The sequence below is a fragment of the Paroedura picta genome, chromosome 4 (genome assembly GCF_049243985.1).
Source record: "Paroedura picta isolate Pp20150507F chromosome 4, Ppicta_v3.0, whole genome shotgun sequence".
In the NCBI taxonomy this organism is placed as follows: Eukaryota; Metazoa; Chordata; class Lepidosauria; order Squamata; family Gekkonidae; genus Paroedura; species Paroedura picta.
The window spans coordinates 131,577,797-131,594,256 of record NC_135372.1 but is presented as its reverse complement, the minus strand read 5'-3'; the positions used below and the strand labels follow the sequence as shown (position 1 = coordinate 131,594,256).

Here is a 16,460-nt window from a genome sequence, read left to right as displayed (position 1 = left end):
GGCGCACAATTCAGAACGGGAAAGCAGCGATGACGTCGCCTCCCGCGTTGCTACCGGGCCCCTAGCAACGCGACTAGAGCGTTCGAGGAGGGGGCGGAGCCAAGGTGGGGCTGAGAGGCGGCGCTAAAGAGGCTTGTGCTCCGAATTGGGTCTGCAGTCTTAATGCGAATTGGCTAGGCTTCGGGCGGGTCTCCTGGGATGTGAATTGAAAGGAGAGCCCAAACTAAGCTGTGAACGCAGAAAGCGCCCAGGTCTGGAGCAGCAGACCTAATGGATATTGGGGGTATTCCGTGGTTTGGTAGTTTTAGTGCTTGATGGTTTGTCAGCAACTGTGGCTGACATCTTCAGAGATAGGACAGGGTGAGATGAGAATCTCCTTGTGAACTGTGTGAAACTTGTTGGGTATTTCACTTATTGGGGGTAGGTGGGAGATATAATGCATTGGATGCCTGTCTTATCTGGGAGACTCCCAGGGGCTGGAGTGGAACAGGAAGCCGTTTTCTTGTGTCTGGATGGAGTTCATTAGCAAGTCCACCAGGAAGTGTTTTCCTTGTGTCAGGGTAGAGTTCATTAGCAAGCCCATTAGTCAAGAGCTTGCCTGCCTTTTCTAAGTAAAATGCCTAGCTGCTGTTCACACAGTCCATATTTTGGCACAGACAGATCCCCATCTCCTACCTCTGAAGGTGCCAGCCACAGTTATTGGCAAAACACCAGGAACTACAACTACCAGACCTTGGCCACACAGCGTGGGGAACCCACAATGGCCAGTTGACTCCAGGTGTGAAAGCCTTTGACAATTTAATAGGCCTTTTCCAGTGCTGCATCACACTGGGTTGACACTCATTAAGCTGTCCACTATGACCCAAGTTCTTTTCCCTCTTTCAGGTGGCCCTGGCAGGTGTGACACTCTCTTCCGCGTCTGCCAGCACCTCCACATGGACAAGGTTGTTTTGCAAGGAGCCCTTGCACGTATAGGACAAGTCAGCATTGTTGCTGTTATTTAGGACTGTTATTGTATTACACTTTGATACACGTTCATGGTTAAATAAGTTTCCTATTGAATGTTTATATATATGAAAGTTAGACTGCAAACCGTCCTGAGCCAAAAGGGAGGGCAGTATATAAATATAATAAATACATACATAAATAAAATAAGCTTCTGCAAGATTCCTCAAGGGCAACAATGTCAAAGGATGCAAGCCGATCTTGCTTGAATGTCCATTCCCATAACATCATTGCCCCTGCACTGCAGTCAATATTTCACTGGACTCTGGGCACCCTTCCATTGATATCTGAGCTTCTTTCCCTACAATGGTTCTGCTGACCCACCTTACAAACGTGGAGGATTGGCTCCAGCAGCTCATAGCTATTGAGGGTTTCTCTGTGTTCAGATGCATGGAATCTTTGCTCCGGAAAACTAATATACACATGCCATGCAATGCTTTCAATTAATGTTGATGAGGGAATTGAGGCTGTATTCTGGATTTTAATGTAAATGAGATTTTAAATGGTATTTTACATTGTATGATTTTTTTTAATGATAGGATCTGCCCTGAGTCACTCAAAAGCCAGCTTTCTGTAGTGGTTAAGAATGGCAGCTTCTAATCTGGAGATTCCCTGCTCCTCCACATGCAGCCAATTTCTTCTCCTTCAAGACAGGGTGGAATATAAATGGAAGGAAGGAAAAAATTTTAATACTCCTCTGTTCACTACCCAAAGGAGTCCCAAAACGACTTATGAACACCTTTTCCCTTCTTCTCCCCCGTGAGGTAGGTGAGATTGAGAAACCCTGATATCACTGCTTGGTCAGAACAGCTTTATCAGGGTTGTGGCGAGCTGAAGGTGACTTAGCTGGCTGCATGTGGAGGAGCACGGAATCAAGTCTGCACTCCTAACCACTACACCAAGCATATTGCTTCTGGGTAAAATAATGTTACAATTATTTATTAATTCCAGGGCTTTTCCTATGATCCTGTTAGCCATCTGACAGAGAGGCTAATTCTGTGAAGGTTCAAGGGGGTGGCAGGTTACAGTGTCAGCAATAAGGTTGTGGGTGTCCTACATGGTGCAGGGGGGTTGGACTAGATGATCCAGGAGGTACCTTCCAATTCTATGATTCCTAAAAATGACTCTAAATCAGGCTTTCTCACGTAAGGTTTTGTGGAAACCCTGGGGTTTCTTGACAGTTTCTTAAATGCATGGGAGCTAATGAACTTTTAAATGTATTTTTAAAATATGTTAAGCGTTTATTGTGATATGACTATAGATGGTCATGTTGATATGCCTCCCCCACAATGACAGGCCTGGAGGGGGTTGAGAAGGAGAGGAGCCCAAGGTAGGTGTGTACGTAGCCATGCTTCCCCAACCACATTCTGCACGATTACAGCACTTCTGGGGTTTCTCGAAGCCCGAAGAACGTTTCAGGGGCTTCTCAACAATGAGAAAATTGAGAAAGGCTGCCTCAGAAGCTGTGATGATTCGAGTTGCCCCAAACAGTTTCGATTGGTCGGCTGCAAAACATTATACCAAACGCATTTATTGTAAAAAAAAAAAAAAAACACCCTACGAAACAAGGAGTTACAGTAGCAATGTCCCTTTTGGGCAGGTGGAAAGAACTGACACATGTACTCTTTAACAAACAAGGAGTCTTTTAGTCACAGTCAGGAAGTCATTTCCGTCGCTGTCAACAACGCAACAGGGATCCTCAGGTCACAAGCAGAAGGGAAACGTCATTGCATCATGGCTTGGAACTGAAGCGCATATTGTGACAGCCCATCAGCTTGATCCTGGAGCTCCCTCGTAGCCTCAGTGCTGGGATATTGCATGGCAGCGTTTTTGGTGGCCATCGCCATGCTCTTTAGCAGGCTGCAAAATTTGCTGCTGCAGCACAGGACCTCGTTCCGCGTGGCCTTCTTGAGGGCTTCCTGGCACAGAGTGTCCACCAGCTTCTGGCCCACCATAATGATCAGTTTGCTCTGCGCGATGAAGGTTTCCGGGGCTTCGTTCCTGCTCAGGCTGTCTCGTAGAACGCCGATCGCTTTCTGAACGGCACCGAAATACAGCTTGCAGAGATCGGAGAGCTCCATTCGCTTGGCAGGATCCTGCTCGCTCAGAACGTCCGGCTTCGTTTTAGACGGGGAACCCTGGAGAGGGAGAAACGAAATAAGAAATATTCAGCGATTCTCGCAATGTTAGACTTCAGGTACTCTCCCTACAAACTTCCTTTATGCAGAGTCAGAGTTGCATCACCTACTAAAAGAACAAAGTTTGAATCCACTTGCACCTTGAAGGTTTAATTCAACAAGGTTTAATTCTGGGTGTATGCTTTCATGTGCATGCCCAGATCGGGCAGTGGAAACTTTGTGCTGCTGCTTCAGACCAACATGGCTACCCATCTGAAATTACCTCCCAACATAAGACATATCCAAAAGGAATACAGCTGAAAGTGCTGATAAATCAGGTAGAAATTTTTATGCCCTTTGTGTCCAACTGGAATCATAGAATCATAGAGTTGGAAGGGAACTCCAGGGTCATCCACTCCAACCCCCCTGCACAGTGTAGGAACTCACAACTACGTGCTGGATCAAACCACTGGTCTACCTAGTCCAGCATGTGTCTCATGTGGCCAAATAATTATTCTGAAGGGTCAAAAATGGCACAGAAGCTGAGGCCTTCCCTTCATGTTGCCTCCTGCCACTGGGAGTCAGCATGGGTAGAAGCCACTGACAGACTGTAAGTCTGCAAGGAGGATCTCATCCAGAGGCTGACCAACTTGGCTTCAGCAAGGCTTCTGTGTCTTATATCCTTGGACTTGCATAGAAGAGTAGGTTTTCATACCCTGCTTTTCTTTCCCTTGGGAGAGTTCAGAGAGATACATGACTGGCCCAAGGTCACCCAAGCAGGCATTATGCGAAGGAGGAATGGGGAAGCAAACTCGGTTCTCTCAATCAGAGCCCTCTGCTCTTAAATCACTACACCAGGCTGGCTTGTAGGGACTCCCCAGCAGGGGCTCATGGTAATTGTAGTCCATCAACATCAGGAGAGCCATAGTTTGGCCACCCCTGCCCTATGCCATCAGAGACTACGTGAGTATGTAATACTTTTCACCGCATCAGTGATTAAACATTGATCCGTTCTCACAGATTTTTGTTGCAAGGATAACCCCTTTGGGTCTCTACTGCTGGGAATCTCTCTAAAGATCTCTCTAAAGATCGCCTGAAGATCACAAGAAGAGCCCTGCTGGGTCAGGCTAGTGGTCTGCCTGAACCAGCCTCTTCATTAATGTGGTGGCCAACCAGCTGCCCCTGAGAGACAGTGGGAAATACACGGAGGCCAAGGCAGAGCTGAAAAATCTCCAGGTGGCTGTTCTTTCTGGAAAGCTTTCCTTTGCATACACCAGGGGTAGTCAAACTGCGGCCCTCCAGATGTCCATGGACTACAATTCCCAGGAGCCCTTGCCAGCATTTGCCAGCGAATGCTGGCAAGGGCTTCTGGGAATTGTAGTCCATGGACATCTGGAGGGCCGCAGTTTGACTACCCCTGGCATACACACTTCACCAGTTACACTGAAACAGTTTTCCCGAACCCTTAAATATAAGTATTGGAGGGGGTGTGATTAGTCACCAGGAAGGACAAGGTATAGTCAAAATATATAAGTAAGTGGGCAATAAGCATAGCTGAGATTAAATTAAAGCAGTTGTTAAGACCTATGAATGGCAGCAAAGCATAGAAATACGAACGTTCACAAAGAATTCTTATATTTAAAGGTGCCACTGGACTGCTGCTTTGGACCTGCATGGCTATCCACTTGAAAAATATAACATATTATCTATCTATGAATAATATAATGCCATTATATTAATAATACTCTTGTAAGCATTACTTACATAATTCATAATAAGAATAGCACGCCCACTTTCTCCATGGGTAATGCTGACGAATGGCATCAAATGGCACAGCTAGCGTTCACGAAAGAACTCATGGATTAACTCTCCCTTAACACATTTTAATGACCCTTTTGTACTCACAGGGCTATTAAAGAGAAGCAAAAGTATGGATTTCCCTCTCCTAGGTTGGACCTGTGCTGGTTTCATTTATTAGGAGGAAAACCTACAGGGCTGTTATGCGCTCCCTGTATGTGCTTATTCCCGCAATCGCAGCTTCACAAACCTGTATCGGAACATAATCGCCGTCTTCGGCGACGTCTGCTCTCGCCCTCTCCGTATTCGGCCTGTTTTCTTTCGGCTTATCCAAAACGTTTCTCAGGAGCGAACGGTCTTCCGTTCGCCGCTCAAGACTGCCCTTGGGCGTCCTGCATCCGAGCTCTTTGCCGTCCTTCTCTCGGCTGTTCTTCCTGAAAAGGAGCTTCCCGTTGGCAATGATGATGGATACAAATCGCTTGATGTCCTCCGGGATGGTGCGGGCCACCATCACAAAGCGATCCAGGTCGTCCGGAGTGCTCTGCGGTTTCTTAATCGCCAGGATCTCGAGTGACCATTTACATCCGTTCAGCGCTTCTCTCGTGTCCACCAGGATCTGAAACGAGGCTGCGAGAATACCGAGCTGTTTTTTAATTCTCCCCTGCAGCTTACCGTCAGAGGCCCAGGCAGCGTTGCCTTCAATGGTTTGGGCAAAGTCCAGGAACTCTCCCACGGAGACTTTGATGTGGTCGACCGCTCGGCGTATTTCCTCCATGTTCCCCTCTAGATGTTCTTGGTACCTCCACCTGCTGCTCACAAAGATCATCAGGCTCGCCACGGAACTGGAGACGCCATGCTGCAGCTTCGTCAAGGTCTCTATGGCCGTGTCAAGTTCCATGGTGGTTTCTTTGCCGGGTTCGTCCGAAGAGGATGACAGGCTGGATGAGAAGGACTCGGAAGAAGCGCTGGAGGAAGTGGAGATGGTGCTCGTCCGGCTCTCCACGCTTGAAACGGACAGTCGGTCTTGGTTCATTTTGGCATCTCTTGGTAACAGGGAAGGGAAACCGTGAGGGTTGTCTCTGGCACTATCGTTACATTTCTCAATCCCTTTCTTTTGTGGGGAAGGAACTCCTTTCGGAACATCATAAAGAACCTGACGGTGGTTCTCCTTTTCAGTCCTGGCGGACAGGACGGCTGGAGGGATGTCATAGTTTCCGTTCTGATGCAGGACCTCGTTTGTGGAGGGCACGTCATAAAGCGGAGTCTCCGGAAGGGTCTGTTTCCTTTGGACAGGTGGGATATCATATACCTGTGGATTCGTTGATTTGCATTCACTGTTCAGTTGTGGGATTCTCTGTAAATCAGAATCAAGCCTAGATGGTGGGATGTCATAAAAAATATGCTTGTTTGGGGACTCGCTCTGAAGGGTTTGTTTTGAACCTGCTTTTTCTGGTATATCGTAGATCCATTCTGACTTACGAAGGTTCGGCAACGTGTTGTAATGACTCAAAAGTTTCCCTGTTTCTGCAGCTTTTCCAGGCTGTCTTGTTGGGAGTATCTTGTATACCTGGAAGACAACACCGCCCCACAAAATTGCTATTTATGCAGAATTAGGAATGTCCCAAGATCTCCCTCTAGTAGCACAACCCCAATTCTGTACAGTTCTGCTTCTATATCACCCTGTGTGAATTAATCCCCCTGGTTGGATTTTCTTTTCTTTTTTTCATTTAGAGATATTCAGCTGTAGGGAGAGGAGTAAGAACAAACAGGAAAAGGTTTATAGAAATTACAGCTGATGTGGATGAAATGGATCAAAAGGCCCTTGGCTTCCTTGCCAGTAATGCCAGAATTTGGGGACACCAAATTTATTTATTTTTATTTATTTATTATATTTATATACCGCCCTCCCCAGGGGCTCAGGGCGGTTTACATAATAACATAAGAACAATACATGGAACAATAAATGAAGTCAATGGGCAGCTGATACAAGACGCTAGCCCCACTCCCCTCCCAGCTCCTGACCTTGAAGGCCCTAGATGGAGATCATATCTGAAACTAAGTTCTGCCAGCCACAAATGCTACCCTGGCCTGATAAGAACAGCTTTACTGACAGAGTTCTGGCTTGCTCTCCCTGAGTAACACTTACATTACCCACAGATGACTCCTGTGTGCAAATTCTTGCTTTTTGCACACTTGGCGGGATATCGTAAAGCTGTGGTGAGTCTTTCGGGCAATTCTCTGCACATGGGAAAAATTGGGAGCCCTTCCTGGAGGAAGGCGTTGTGGCAGGACCCTAATTAAGGAGCAATAAAAAAAAAAAAACCAGAGGAGAGAGAGACAGAAAAGAAATTCATCTTTCCAGCAGGATTATTGTTCTTATTATTAAATTTGTCTAGTGCCCCTCTCCCTATGGGCTCTGGACAGTTCACAACAGTAAAATCACACAATAATAAAATTTAATTTAAATCATGCACAGAGGAGGAGGATTTTTTATTTGGTTATGGCAAAACTAAAAAACTTCTTCCAGTCAAAAGTAGGAGAAAAGAACACAAGATGACCCCAAAGTGCTCATTGATATCTAGGACTTTTTGCATCCTTTATTTCTGGGCTCTTTCACATCCTCATTTTCCTTGTTTGTGTGTCCCTGTTGCTTCAGGGGTGGGGTTGCTTCAACACATGTTTTTTTTGCTCTCCTTAGTGACTGAACCATAATTACATCATTGTATGCTGGACATGCAGCAATGTACTGCAAAATTGAGCATTGGGGAGCACAGAGCCCATGAGCATCCTGTAACAGCTCATGCAAGTGTGAAAAAGGAAGAGGAGGGATGGATGGGGAGAGGAAATCCCATTTTATTCTCCTCTGGATCACCTTTTTTTTCATCTTTCTTTCCTTCTCTTCCTGATGGATATTGCCGGTATTTATTCTGGTCACTGCCTCCTCAAAGAGTTATGGATTCCAGATTGGGGAAATTGGAGATGGAGGCTAGAATTGGCTTTTAGACCCTGCTTTTTCACTACTTGAAGGAGTCTCAAAGCGGCTTTCAATCGCCTTTCCCTTCCCCTCTCCCCACAACAGACACCCTGAGAGATAGGTAGGACTGAGAGAGCTCTGAAAGGCCTGCTCTGTGAGAACAGCACTATCAGGACTGCAACTAGCCCAAGGTCACCCAGCTGCACATGGATAAGCAAGGAATCAAACCCAGCTTGCCAGATTAGAAGCCACCGCTCTTAACCACCACACCGAGCTGGCTTGATATTGTGGAGGGAAGAGAGCGCTGCAGGGATTGGCCTTCTGAAGATGCTGTTTATTCTAGGGAAAATTATCTCTGTAGTCTGGAGATCAACTGTAATTTTGGAGGATTGAAAGGTCCTAACTGGAGGATTGCAACCTTACATCCTGACTCGCTGGCAGTTTTTGTGTCCCAAACATTCAAATTCCTACTGCTTTTCTGATATCTGCTTGTGCTCTTTTAGGGGGAAATTTCACCCTAAATTCATCTTTTTTAGCAAGTCAGATTTTTCTGCAACCTGGGGATTCATGGCTGAGCAGATTTCCGTCTTTTCTCTCTTGGTTCCTCGGGGTTTAATATAGTCCATGAAGGACTTGAGGCCTGATTCATGCATGCAAGAGACTGAGCTTGTGGAGACCTGAGAGAGCAGAATGAAGGGTACAACTTCAGACAGCAAATCAAGGTTACTGGGAAATTTGCCCCATGTGTTTTGTTCTGTTCGTCTTATTATATTTGGCCATAACATAGCACTTTAATTTAGTCATTAAAATATAATTAGCATTTTTAGCAAACCATTTGAAATCTGTCACTGGTTCCTTACTTTTCTCCATTGCTGCCCTGCCTATTTTTTGCTGATGCCAACACATCTCTCAAACAGCACCGCAAACAAGACCCTGGGATCCGTTAATCATCCAGAACCAGTAATAAATAAAAAATAGAACTGTATACCGCCATTTTATGTTAGAGATTTTAGATGTTAATATTGGGGTGTTTTTATGGGAGATTTGTTTTATGTTTTTGTATTAATTCTGTGAACCGCCACGAGCCAGCTTGCTGGAGTGGTGGTCTATAAATCTAATAAATAAATAAATAAATAAATAAATAAATAATTTAATTCCATGAAATCTAAGCAAACCTGCAAAATCTGACAAACCAGAGCAGAGCTCAGGCCTTCCCCAAGAAATGGGAAGGGCTTTGGAGTTCTTCGTGGGAAATGTGGCTCCATTTTGCAAGCCCAGGGAGTTGCAGTGGGTGAAGATGGCCTCTAGATGGCAAAGTGGCCTAACAAACAGAACTCTGGAAGAAACCTCAACTGAACCCCACCTCCCCACCCTACCAAAAGCATTCTACACTCACCCTGTGGGTTGCGACCCAAAAGTGATCATGAAGCCTCTGAAAGTGGGGCTTGGGCCAGCTCTCCCTAACTGCTGCCTCTGCCCTTTCTATTTCTCTCTGTTGTATTTTGGAAACCAAATTCTGATCCTGGAAACTATCATCCATTTCACACATGGTCAAGTGGAATGTACTCGGATGAGTTTCTTTGATTTGGGGGGAGGGGTTTAGAGGGAATAAAGGAGAAGGAGAAGGCAGTCAAGTCTCCAGGCGGGACCTCAAAATTACAACTCCAGATTTCCCAACCTGGATCTGGCAACCCTACCAACCCCATCCCCTGGCAAGAACTAAAGGGAACCCAGCAATCCTCTGGCAGGGTGGGGTTGGCTGCTGCATGTTGTGGCTGTGTGTGAGGAGGGTGTCCTGCTAGAACTCAAGTGCAATTGGAACAACTATTGTTATTATTAATCCCAACGGGGATGTCCTGAAGCAGGGGTCTTTTTGAGTCTGGGGGATTCTTTGGAAGTCTGATAGAGGGTTGTGGGCACAATCACCAAATGGTTGCTGCAGGAGGTGGAACCAAACACAAAATGGTGGCCACAGGAGCTACATACACACACAAAGGAAACCCAAGTGCAGAGGAGAGGAGGATAATTTTTAAAATATACCAGATAAGTGAGATGAGAGGGAATAAAACAAACACTATGGTGGCAGGTGCCATGGGAACAATATTTAATCTGTATAGCTCAGGGGCTCATAGGAAATGTAGTCCATGGACTTCTGGAGAGCCACAGTTTGGCCACCCCGGGTATAGCTGATCAGATCTTTGGTGACCAGATCTTTGGCCACATGGTCAAGACCTTTACCTGGCCCCACCCACTTTCTATAAACACTTTATGGGCACCACACCAGGGATCTGTCCTAAACCATGTATTCATCAGTCATGAAAACTTTGTAATATGTGATTAGGCCAGGTTTGTTAAAAGCATCAGGGAATCAGAGGCTACTAGACATGGAGACCAAAGCAGACCTTCACATCAGTGTCAAGAAGAAATATCAATATCTTCTATTTTCTTGTTGGTCTTCCAGAGGAACTGGTTGGCCACTGTGTAAGACAGATGCTGGACTAGAAGGCTCACTGATGTGATCTGGTGGAGCTCTCCCTAATTATTTTGGAATCTGTCTATCTGGTTATCACCTACCCAGGTACGGAGACTCACCTGTGCGAATAAGGCTCCATGGCGCTGTGGTGATGGGACATCATATATATCACTTTTTTTACCCAGTGTCGATGCCCAGCTTGCTCTGGGAAGCGTAAAGAGGTGCTGGGGAGAAAAAGAAAGAAGAATAAGAAAGAGGACTTATAGGTTCTGTGAACAGGTTCTGTCAGTACTATCGAAAGAAACCTCTGGTGGGCTTTTGTTAACCTTCCAGCAATAGTCAGGGGCTTTCCGCACCGGGATCCTTGTAGCAAATGGTTTGCTGAACGAAAAATCGCCATTTAAAATAGTGGAATTCGTCATTATGCATAGCTGCCTTTGTAGTGGAATCCAGTTGCGTTTTGTATCGTTTCCCACAGGCTTCCGGTCTCGGCAAAAATCGCTAGAAAGGAAGCACTATTGCCGAGCTCGTCCCGCCCCTGGCCGTCAAGCAGCCAACGGGCAGCCGTTAGCATGCTCCCAAACAGCTCCTTTCCCTTTAAGAAAGTTAAAAAAAACCCGACACACCCATTGCAACGAATCTGTGTTGATTCGTTGCAACGGAGAGACCCATCCAACTTGCAGGTGTGTTTGAGCTGCCGTTTCATCATTGCCACGCTCCTCCCGAGTGAAAAAAAAAATCCCCCCCCCCCCCTCACGGGCGCGATTTTCGGCCGAAAACAGTGTGAAAAATAAAGGGAAAATACATCAGCAAATGGGCTTCTCTGTTGTTTGTGCTTAGTGACTGTAAGGAGCTCTGGGGAGGGACTGAAGCCGGGGAAGCCTCTAAACGGAGGCTCACCGGTGCGTTGATCCCCGCTCGCTCGGAGAAAAAAAAATGGCGATCGCTTCGCCGGAAGATCAGAGGAGAGAGCCAGGGGGAGGGACTTTGTAGAAAACACAACAATGGTAACGCACAGAACTTTCCCGCTAGTGTTGCAGATTGGTTGCAGGAGTGTAGCGCTTTCCGGAGGGTGAATCCGCTTTTGGGGATTTCCCTGAAAGCGCTACAACGAAGCGCTTTTTGCGGATCGGTTTCAGGTGTGTGGCAGATTGTCAACGACGTTGTGCATAATGGCAAATCAGTAGCGTTTTCAATTGGCAACCATTGTGCGATTTTGAAGGGGTGCGGAAAGCCTCTCACTGACCCTGCCAGATGGCTTCCAACCAAAAGTAAGCTCCAAGTCTGCCATGTGGAGCTAAGTTTGATCTTCAAACAATAACTCTCACCTGGTACTTCTGTTTGACTGTTGTGCTGAATTATTGACTGTTGTACTAAAATAATGATAATAATAATGAATAATAATAGAGCCGCGCATGCGCGATTTCGGCCGTGCATGGCGCATGTTTCACGGCGTGCGCGGGCGGGCAGTTGCCCTGCCAGTCCCCAGCCTCAAAAAGGTTGGGGACCACTGCATTACAGCATACTGGTTAAGACTACATTCCAATTAACCCAACCTTTTATAGTACATGTAGTTATTTTTTCTCCTCCCAATTTGTCACAACAACAATTTTAGCAGCTATAAACAGAGTAATCTGTGTATCAAACTGACTAAGTGCAATGGTTAGAGTACCACACTAGGTTTTGGGAACCCTGGTGCAAATCTCCACCCAAATGTAGAAGCTCACTGGAACACTGCGGATCACTGTCATACACCCACGGGATAGATGTGAGGGCAAAATGGAGATTGATATAAGTGGCTTTGGGTCCCCCACTGGGGAGAAAGGCAAAGTATGAACAAGGTAAATAAATAAATGTCTCCGGATCTACCGATTTGTGAAAACACCCTCGTAGAACTAGCTTAGGATGTGGTGGTCTATTGCTGCATAACATAATCACAAATAAACTGAACCACATTTTGCTCAAATGGGTTACGTTTTGCACATGCTGAGTGAATGCAGGGGGCCAGCAATGTTGTGCAGTAAGATATTCTTGCCCACCAGAGTCACGTTCATATCAGACCTTAGCAACTCAACCAGACCGCCTGTACCCAGCTGCTCAGAGAACAGCTGAATGTCCACCAGCTGTTTCTGAGCAACCAGTCCACCCTGTTTCTATTCCTGCCCTCAGCTGGTCTCTTGGCCTCCCAGGTTCTTTCGGTGTGTGTTGTGATAGATCACGAGGGCACAGTTGTTCTTTGCAAGACAGCAACTGTGGCCTGGCGGAAGATGCAAACCACGGGAGACTCACAGGATTAATATCTGAAAGGTCTGACTGCCTCAAAGAACTCACAAGCTTGGAAGGAAGATGGCTGGGATGGCTCTACATCACTAGACTTCTCAGTCACTTAAGAACAAATGGGCTTCCGTGATGCCTCAGACTAACATTCCTCTATGGCAGAGTCTGCACTTACTTTGTTTATTCCATTGTCAATCCTGTTGAATTCAGATCGCTTTGAGCTCGGGTCTTCCTCTCCCCCCCTCCCCATTGAAACAGGAAAGTCTTCTGCACGTGGTTAGGGAGGCTCAGAAGGTGGGGGGGGGGCTCTTTCTTTTCTTGGAGGGGGGGATCGAAAAAGGCAGAGGAGGGAGGAAAAATCCAGGACCGACAGAAGTTAAGAGAAATTAGGGGCTTCTCCTTTAAGGCAAGTTTGTCACATGACCGCCTGTGGCCAATCATGGGTCCTCTACCACGGAGGAGAGCCCAGATTCAAAGCAGCCTTTAAATATTGAGGGTTAAAAGCACTCTAAGATATTGCACAATAAAGGTAGGGTCACTCCGGATCAATCCTTCTTGCTGCAGAAGGAAAATTAAAATCGCCCAAAATCCAAACGGAAATCGCATTCTGTGTAGAGGGCAGGGACTGAATCGATCTGGGGTTGGAATAAAATCTCCATGCAGTTTACACCCAGGTCAGTGTTCAGCGGCCGACAAAAGGATTCTGGGAAAACGTAAATGTTAGGTCTCAAGAGGAGGACAGAAAGTTATGGTAAACTACTTGGGATATCCGTTCGAAAGAAAATCATGGCATAAATAAGTAAATTAATAAGCAGCAAAGCTGCTACTCAGGATGGACCAATTCCTCAGCCTTATTTTTTATGACTTCACCTGGTCTTTGCACACCAATCACTATATTGATGTTTTGCGACTTCTTTTTGTCTCCCCTGAACATAATGTCAATAGTTTTCACTGGGCAACAGCCAAAATATAGTACTTTGAGGGGGATTTTGTTTGTTCATACCAAATTCTAGCATTAAAAGAGGGGAAAGAAAACTTATAGGACTCTCTCAGCCTCCTTCTCCTCGTCCATTTTTCCCCCACAGTGAAGAAGCTCCAGGTTCTTTCGACTTTTCCTATCAGAATATGTCCTTTTATCATTCTAGTATGTGAGGAAAGAAAGTCTTTTTCTTCTAAACACTTAGGAGAGAAAGAACTATTTCCATGCTGAGGTATACTGAATTTACACTGCCCTTCTTGGATTCTAAAAAGTGACTGTTAGGGGCAACGGAACAGCCCCTGAACGATATAGCCTGCTCTTCCATTAAGGTTCTCAGTGTAGATCGGGGTAGTCAAACCGCAGCCCTCCAGGTGTCCATGGACTACAATTCCCATGAGCCCCTGCCAGCGTTTGCTGGCAGGGGCTCATGGGAATTGTAGTCCATGGACACCTGGAGGGTCGCAGTTTGACTACCCCTGGCTGTAGATTAATGTGGTAGAGTCACTCCTTAGCCTCTGGATTAGCTACAGGGTGAGTGGTTTCCAGGGAGGCTTTTCATCAAGGCCTGCTTAGAACCAGACTGGGGGTAAACTGACTTCTAGCCTCATGAGTCATCAGCAAGAAAGCTGCAACCCACTTCTGAGTCCCCATCTGCAGTTTGGGAATTTAAGGCTGCTTAGCAGGAAACAAATTATTCTTGTGATGTTGTAGTTCCAAGACTGCAACTCCTGTTGTGGAATTTGGCTTTAAAAAGCCATATGGTTGGATTGAGACTAAAGTTTCAGCAAGGACAACAATGTCCATCCTTAGAATGTGATTTTCCTGCTCCCTTTGGCAATCTGAAATCTACCCCATCTGGAGTTGTTGTGGAATTTGGCTTTAAAAAGCCATATGGTTGGACTGAGACTAAAGTTTCAGCAAGGACAACAATTTCCATCCTTAGATTGTGATATTCCCGCTCCCTGTGGCAATCTGAAATCTACCCCATCTGGAGGGATGGGGGGGACGCCTCATGAACAGAATTTCAAGGAGACATTTCACCTTGCCACAAGAGGAAAGAGGTGGGGACATTGCGTTAATGGGAAGAAATCTTTCAGCCTGTGGAAACATCTCATCTAGATCCAAGCCATGGGCAGGAGCAGCCACTAAGTGACAGAGTACCTACTTTATATAGAGACAGCCCCAGAACATTAAAACCATAGAGTGTGAGAGGAATCCTAGAGAGTTCTATGACACAGTGAGGTCACCTACTGTTATGGAGCCCGGCATGAAGGTGTAGAATTTTCCTCCCATTATTTATTGAGTATCTCAGTGTTCCACCTTGTGAAAAACCAAGTGAGAGAAAGAGCAGTGGGGGAAAAGCAAAACAATCATCCACCCTTCTTCGTGGCTCTCCGTGACCGCTGTTTGCGGCTCATGGCTACTCTCCCTTTTGAGGCGTTGTCTCCAACTTTACCTGGTTTGAGGAGCTCTGAGTCTTTTCACTGAGCAGTTTTGCAGCCAAAGCCGGCACCTGGTACATGTCTTGGTTCGGCAGGGACGAAGAGCGAGGCTTAATCCAACTGTCCATTCTCTCATAGACCGGAACTGATGGGCCTGCGGATTTCTGGGCTGAAGGAACCTGATAAATGGCTCCTGGGCTGGTTTGTAGGCCTTGAGAGTTATGGAGGTTAGAGGAGACTGGTGAAGGAGTCAGAAGCTGGAGGCGATTTGCAGGAGCCAGGCCTTGCTTCCCATGGAGGGAGCATTTCCACCATCCTTCGCTCCCAAGAGGATCCTGCTCCAGGACCGTCAGGATGTCTCCTCTGCGGAAGGCCAGCTCATCCGGACACTCCGCCTTGTTGTCGTATAAAGCTTTTGCCAAGGCGTTCTGGGGAGAAGAGGGAACAGGCAAGGTGATAGATCACTTGTCGCTACCAAGGTACTCATGTTTAAACTCAGCCAGGACAAAATTTGAGCTGCAGTTCAACTTGACTACCTCTGAGGTGAATCCCAGAACCTGTTCGGTGTAGTGGTTAGGAGTGCAGACTTCTAATCTGGCATGCCGGGTTCAATTCTGCACTCCCCCACATGCAGCCAGGTGGGTGATCTTGGGCTCCCCACAGCACTGATAAAGCTGTTCTGACTGAGCAGGAATATCAGGGCTCTCTCAGCCTCACTCACCTCACAGGGTGTCTGTTGTGGGGAGAGGAAAGGGAAGGCGACTGTAAGCCACTTTGAGACTCCTTCGGATAGAGAAAAGCGACATATAAGAACCAGCTCTTCTTCTTCTTCTTGTTTCAGCCACAGCATCTGCTTCTTTTGGAAACCAGCCACTGAGACCACCATTGAGGGGGAGCTCATCACCTCCTTAGGCAGCCAATTCCACTGCTGACTATGAATCCCCCCCACAATTACTTAGTTTAACCCCATTTCCGCATTCAGGCAATGTGGTATACAATCTGCACCAGCCCACCTTGGAGAATCCATTTACTTTCATAACAAAGAGCTACAAAATGGGTGAGAGAACAACATCGGCGCAGGTAAGCAGCACTGGGTCTATTCCCTGCCTGGATTGAACCCCGTTTCTGTCCCCTTGAGTTCTGCCATCAAAGATACTTGCCATCAGGCAAGTCTGAGCCCATCAGATTTTAGAAGTTAAGCAGGGTCAGTCCCAGCTAGTTATTTGGACAGGAGACCTCCCAGGAAATCTAGGGCCATGACAATACAATGAAGAAATACTGAAGAAAGAAAAGTGTAGCCCCACAAAAACACCTCCAAGAGCAGGTCTGGCGTTTGTCAAACTTTGCCCTATGGCAATAGTGACAACTCTCTTTTCCACAGACCCCCTCAGGCTGC

General features: G+C 46.5%; 1 protein-coding gene across 5 annotated transcripts in view; it reads right to left on the bottom strand.

The window, feature by feature from the left end:
- Nucleotides 1-2,507: 2,507 nt before the first annotated feature.
- The window catches only part of CASS4 (Cas scaffold protein family member 4), a 42,184-nt gene continuing 28,231 nt past the window's right edge, over nt 2,508-16,460 (bottom strand). For 2 of the 5 annotated variants that reach the window (XM_077335668.1, XM_077335669.1), the window contains exons 2-6: nt 15,079-15,492; nt 10,486-10,590; nt 7,066-7,212; nt 5,170-6,486; nt 2,508-3,143 (exon numbers count right to left, since the gene is read on the bottom strand). In XM_077335668.1, the coding sequence (XP_077191783.1) occupies nt 2,730-3,143; nt 5,170-6,486; nt 7,066-7,212; nt 10,486-10,590; nt 15,079-15,492 (2,397 nt within the window). In that variant the 3' untranslated portion in view covers nt 2,508-2,729. The remainder of the gene's footprint in view (nt 3,144-5,169; nt 6,487-7,065; nt 7,213-10,485; nt 10,591-15,078; nt 15,493-16,460) is intronic. The other 3 variants (XM_077335670.1, XM_077335671.1, XM_077335672.1) reach the window with 2 other exon arrangements.